Source organism: Priapulus caudatus, unplaced genomic scaffold, assembly GCF_000485595.1.
Source record: "Priapulus caudatus unplaced genomic scaffold, Priapulus_caudatus-5.0.1 Scaffold1286, whole genome shotgun sequence".
Classification (NCBI taxonomy): domain Eukaryota; kingdom Metazoa; phylum Priapulida; class Priapulimorpha; order Priapulimorphida; family Priapulidae; genus Priapulus; species Priapulus caudatus.
Genome location: NW_014578347.1, coordinates 66262 through 72830, shown reverse-complemented (window position 1 = coordinate 72830; position 6569 = coordinate 66262). Strand labels below are relative to the sequence as shown.

At 45.0% G+C, this 6569-nt stretch overlaps 1 protein-coding gene across 1 annotated transcript in view; it reads left to right on the top strand.

Annotated features, from left to right (window-relative positions):
- Positions 1-1516: 1516 nt before the first annotated feature.
- The window catches only part of LOC106816104 (SH3 domain-binding glutamic acid-rich protein homolog), an 11394-nt gene continuing 6341 nt past the window's right edge, over positions 1517-6569 (top strand). The window contains exon 1 of the mRNA XM_014820659.1: positions 1517-1725. Coding sequence (XP_014676145.1) covers positions 1681-1725 — 45 coding nt within the window. The 5' untranslated portion in view covers positions 1517-1680. The remainder of the gene's footprint in view (positions 1726-6569) is intronic.

The window sequence follows — 6569 nt, the reverse complement described above, 5'->3', positions numbered from 1 at the left end:
CTACCCGTCCATTGGAATTTCTACCCCTGATATAGTTGCAGTACTGGTATCTGCTGATGGACTGATGGAAGTAGCTCAGTGACTAGCTTTACCGGTGTAGTACCTTCGCTCCCACTTCACTTCCCTCTTGTAGCGGGAGCGAAGGTACAATACACTGGTACAGCCACTCACCGACAACGAATAAAATAACAATGCAAGTCAAGAATTAATCCAAGCTGCTATGATCAAAGACAGCATTAAAAACGAATAACATCAAGAAAAATGATAAAAATCGTAGAAAGACTGATGAAAATTATGAAAAGGCTGACAAATACGACAAAAAAAAAGCATTGAAAAAAATAACGTTTGCGAAATGAGGATCCCTTCTCCACCTCCCCCTCCCCCCTTATCATATCTCATACCTGTCGACCCAGCAGACTTCCGTCCCGTCGACCTCCGACCTTTGCCCTCCTTCCGGCGTCCCCGGGCCGACGGCGCGACCGGCTCCGATTCGTTTTCCGTCGAGAAGGAGTCCGAGTAATACTCATCGTCGCTCGCGCGCTCCGACATCCTCCCTCTAGACTTTTCGACTACAGACACTTTGAAACTACGGACAACAGTCGTGATCCACTGTTACAGTCATCGAGATAGAGGAAGAGAGCGAGAGAGGGGGGGGGAGAAGCGAGAGAGAGAGATAAAAGGAGAGAGCGTGAGAGAGTTTTACGAGTGCGTATTCCTTTATCGTCGCCATGGTCACACGGTAGCACCCGCATCGTCCGTGCACCCCCCGCGTCGTAAAACCGTCTTCGTCCGCCGATGTTAGTATTAGCGCGAGCGCAGCTGCGAGAAGATCTGCCGTCGCGGATCCTCGCTTACGCGGCGACGGATTGCCGATATTAAGTCTCGTTATTAGTAGTTGTTCGTTTCTCGTTATGGCGCAGAGCCCCTGGATGCCTTATGGTGTGGTATTCATGCAGTTTGAGTGTCAGTACGTGCAGTATTGATCGCGTCAGTAACACGATACGCAAGCGAAGACGGCACGCATTACCGGTGGCGGTACCTCGCAATAAAAATCATTCACGACTCGCTCAGTCAGAACTAATCACAGAACCGGCGACGATATTCAATTAGAAATAATCCGTGTTGGTGCTGGCGTGATGTGAAGATGTGAGAGTGATCCGACGTGCCAGAATTTTAGTAAAACCACTATATTTACGATCTGTTATGCAAGGAATAAAAGCCACCACGAGGGTGGCGACATGCATGACGTGCACGGCAACGACTCATTGCCTTGGCATTGCATGGTGCGTCGCGTCTTTCATTGATAATTTCGTAAAACGGCGCTGACATACCAACTCATTGCTGTCGTCTGGATCCTTATACTTTCTAAAATACCACTCCACTACCGAATCACATCTTGAAAGGTCCGATCACAGCCAAATCTTCATTTATTTATCCGATTCCAAAGACAACACGGTTTTTGTTTACCGTTCCCTATCAACAAGGATTGCGTACTACGTCATGGTTTACGGTGCTTCGTGACGTAGTGACGCCAACACGATCAGCATCTGATCGAGAGTTGTTCCTTCGTCATTCTATCTTCATCTTATTCTTCCATCCTTGCAAAAGGGAGGCTGCTTGATAGTTATTTCAAGAGATCATTGATTTGTGAATAAGTATCAATCATAATTTGAGGTCAAGATGGTGCTAAAAGTATATACGTCAGGTTCTTCTGGCAACACAATTGTGAGTGTTTACAGTATTGTCGACAGTGAAAGCTGTGTGGGTGGGGTTTGCTGAGGCATTTGTGCATGTACTTTTGTACATGTACCTACATGTACATTTATACAACTACTTCTGTTTATGACCGATCTCGTGTGAATGGCTTTGTAGTGAGATTTTACGTTAATTTAGTACACTTCAAGGTCTAGAATAACGATCAAGACAATAGTTACAGGCTTAAATTAATAATAATATTTACGTAAATGTAACGTTCAAAACGTTGTAAACGTTCAATGTTTTATAGGACAACCTCTCTTATCAATGATTTTCGACTGAAAGTTGCCATAATATTAATAGTTGGTGTGTTGCGCATACATGTAACGTATGTGAGCCACACAAAAGCTCGGCTGCTTGCCACTACACCAGCTGTGACCAAAATAGCTACTGCTGTGTAACTGTATAGATATAGCCTAAACTAAGTCTAGGCCTACTGCGACCAGAAACTGGGGCTGAGAGGGTCTATGTCTCCGAGGGTACTGCCGGAACGTACCCTGGTACTATCTAATATGCTGGACCGTACCTCGCCTACTCCGCTAACGAGTCTAGGGAGTCGCCTACGCCTACTCCCTAACCCTAACCCGAACCCTAACCCTAATCCTAACCCTAACCATATCAAATAGTGACCAGGGTATGTTCCGGCAGTACCCTGGGGGACATAGACCCTATGAGCTAAACTAAACTAGGCCTACTGCGACCGGAAACTGGGCAGCGGGTTGATCACACAGTGCATGTAGAACAGCCCAGGTTAGTATTTGTGGTTGTACAAAATGAGTTTTATATTTGGCCACTGACCGGTTACTTATTTACCTTGGATTTTAACTTGGATTATGTAGAAAGATGTTATACACAGTGATGAAACAACTGATTATATGGATTAGATGACACTTACTGTCTCCTCTGACCAAACAACAAATTCTTTGTGTTCCTCGATCATCTGAAGCATAAAGGAAAGCTGAAAATGAGAAGATTATCTGATAGCCGAAAGCTTGACCATTCCCTAATTAATACAAAGAATATTCTCGTGACTTTCTAAAAACCATCGTAAACTTTTTCAAAGAAATTCCCCACTATATGCGATTCTTGCCTGCATTAGTTTTCACGTGCGTTCGTGTGTGTGGTATGTAACTTTCGTTCACGCCACGTAAATGTTCCTTTATGCGGCCCAGTTTGTTGAAACGTTTTGTCGTGTTTTGTATAAATTTTCCGATCGTTGCCCGCTCTCTTCCGCGATTTTACGCACGCTGCGTAGTATTCCTTTGTGCGCGTGTGAGAGTTTGTCGGAAGTGTTTTGTTGAGTTTCGTATAAATTTTCCACTGGATGCCCACCTTACTACGTGTAGGTTATGCAGATTCACGCACGAGGCGAGGCGTGCCATTATGCGGCAAAGCCTGTCGAACCAGTTCGCATAAATTTTCCAGCTGATGACCAATCTTCCTCGGCTCTCTCTCTCTCTCTCTCTCTCTCTCTCTCTCGCTCTCTCTCTCTCTCTCTCTCTCTCTCTGCTGTCCTCTATCTCTCTCTTCTCGTTCTCTCCTCGGCGCTTTCTTTCTGACTCTTTCTCTCTCTCCTTGCTTCTTCTTCTCTTCCTCTTCCTCTTCCTCCCTCTCCTCTGCCTCCTCTTCCCTTCCCTTCCTTCCTTGTCTCTCTCCTCTCTCTCTCTCGCCCTCTCCGCTCTCTCTCTCTCTCTCGCCCTCCTCATCTCTTCTCTCTTTCTTCTCACGGCTTATCATGCGATCTCTGCTCATCCCACGCTCGACTGCTCCTGCAGTGCAGGTACAAACACTCCGTCCCTCAGCAGTCACCACAGTAGTAGCAGTGGTAGGTCGACTGACCTGAGGAGGAACGCCCATTATGTGATTGTACGGGTTTGTGATGCATGGTCGGCTACGATGGGCACAGAGGGTGGGACAGGCTGTAAAACCCAACGTGAAGGTCGCTGGGGTGTGTGTGTGCGTGCGCTGCATGCGTGCGTGCGCGGCGGAGCGAAACGCAGTGCAGAGAACGTGTGCCCACAGTTCCACCCTCTAATCTAGCCCTCTGCAGGGTCCTGGGTGTATAGCTCTCGTTTTACTCCTACTCTATACTCTATAGGATGTGTCTAGCTACTATTCTACCTCTGAGCCAATCTCTATGTGTGTGTCAATGGGCAGCCCTAACTGTTACACTCTACAGTGTTCTGGCCCCGGTCAACACTTCACAGCGATATAGTTAATGTGCTACTCTTGTCCACACTAAATAGTATATTTCCACACTGCTAGCCTTTAAATAGGCTCGTCTCGAATTTTCTATGGTGTATATTTCATTATTTGTAAGATTTTTGTTGCCAATTTTTTACATGAAAAGTAAGTACTAACGGGACTAAATGTATCCTCAAATTGTTACCGCGATAAGATTGTTTCTCAATTAGTTAAAATCCCAAAAAATCTGGGCGATTTGATATTATATATGATCCCGACATTTAAATGCTTGCTATGGGCTATGTATGAGTCACGAGTGTTTGTTCACATTGAACGGAATAGCAACATAGGAAGTTTAATGCAGCAATTTAATCATAAAAAGTGAACAGAACACTTACATATATGCGTGATAAAGTGGACATGTTTTTTTTACTTTTACTATTGTACTGTGACGTAATCACTTTAACTGGACTCTACAGGGTATATGTCTACAATTTCATGCCGTGGCAAATCTTTAAAGGTATATATAGCAATTTTACACATGGCAGGTCTACACTCTACTTGTTACAGATACTACTTCCTTGTTATAGATTATACAGGGCGTATATATCCACTACTTCCTTGTCCTACTGTAGGTTATAAATGTTCTACATCTACTGTACTTCCCTGTTAGAAGGTTACACAGGTCGTATATCCACTGTCTTCGCTGTAGAAGGTTACACAGGTCGTACATCTACTGTACTTCCCTGTAGAAGGTTACACAGGTCGTATATCTACTGTACTTCCCTGTAGTATGTTACACACAAAAATAAAATAAAGAGTCATTTCATCAATGTTTACAATTAAATTTTAATTAAAAATATTTTTTTTCGGTAATCATTATTTATTTCCCTGGTACTAGTACTTCACTGTACTAGGTTATATAGGTTGTATATCCACTGTTCTACCCCCTAGTAAGTCATTATAGGTTTGTAATATCCACTGTTCTTCCATGTAGTAGCTTATATATATACAGGTTATATATATCCACTGCACTTCCTTACAAGACCTCTAGGGTTACACAAGTTGTATATTATTTTTGGATCACACTCTACAGCACGAACGATGTTCTCGCGTTTCGTCCGTGCAACGTTCTTTTATTTCACGCGTCTTAACAGGAGGCGTTCTGTAGGACCTTCTCTTGATTGGCGCATAGTAGCACCTTCTCTCTTTGTTTTGCGCAGGCACTTCTCTTTAGGTGTTCCATTGTTTTCACCACACCTAACACGTTCTCTTGTTTTGCGCAGATCAAAGGTCACCAGCAGAAGGTGCTGCTGACACTGGACAGCTACAGTATACCGTACAGAGAACATTGATATCACGGCCGCGGAGACACAAGGATGCGCGGAACACGATGCTGAAGAACGCGCCAAGACGACGCGGCAACAACAAGGTTCCCTTTGCCCGCAGTTCTTCGAGGACGAAGAATACATCGGGTGAGGTGGCGCCACCGTCTCTGCCGCGGCGGGTGTCGTATGAGCGTCAGAATCGGTTTTTATAGCTGAGCGTAGTTTGACCGGGCGGTTGGTATAGTATGCGGGTTGAGAGAATCGGTTGTCGGACGGCCAGAGCGCTGAGGTATCGTAGTCCCGCAGTAAATCGCGGAACGGGGAGGAAAAGCGGAAAACTCAGTCTTGAAGAAAGTTGTAAAAATTAACGGCTAGGAGCCTAGTATGGCTGTGGCGATTTTCTACGCTGGCCGCTGGGATGCGATAAATACGGTGCCGGGTCGGCGCGGTGTGCGCGGGGGTCGGGTGGGCGCACGTCTCACGGCAGCGTATTTCGCTCCGTGATCCATGCACCTGGCTGATCGCTCGCATTCAACGCGTCAAACGCGTTTTTCATCTCTTGCATACAAATAAAAAAATTAAGGCTTTCTAAGCTTTTGTGAATTTAGAATGGCCGAAATTTAGAAAGCAGAAGAAAGCAGAATTTGAGATTTGTAAAGCAGAAGAAAGCAGAATTTCACATTTATAAGCAGAAAACTTGAGGCTTTATGGTTTCGCTACCTGAGCGTAGTTTAACAGGATCAGAGGTCATGGAGAAGTCGTCGTGGCGGCGGTCGTAGCACGCGCGTTGCTGAGAGAAACGGTTTCGGACGGATAGTAGTCGTGGTTACGCTAGTAGTGCGTAGTTTGACGGGGTCAGAGGTCACGAATAATGGCGGAAGCGAGGAGAGGATCGGCCATAGGTGGCATGCGATTGTGAAATTCAATCTCGATTGCGGAGTTTCAAATCTCGCGATTGCGGAATTCAATTATCGATTGCGTGAGATTCATTCTTCGATTGGCAGAATTCAATTTCGATTGTGGAATTCAATCTCGATTGCGGAATTCAACTCTCGATTGCGAATTCAATCTCGATTGCGGAATTTCATCTCGATTGCGGAATTCAATCTCAATTACGGAATTCCAATCTCGATTGCGGAATTCAATCTCGATTACGGAATTCAATCTCGATTGCGGGAATTCAAGTCTCGATTGTGGAATTCAATCTCGATTGCGAATCAATATCGATTGTGGAATTCAATCTCGATTGCGGAATTCAATCTCGATTGCGGAATTCAATCTCGATTGCGGAATTCAATCTCG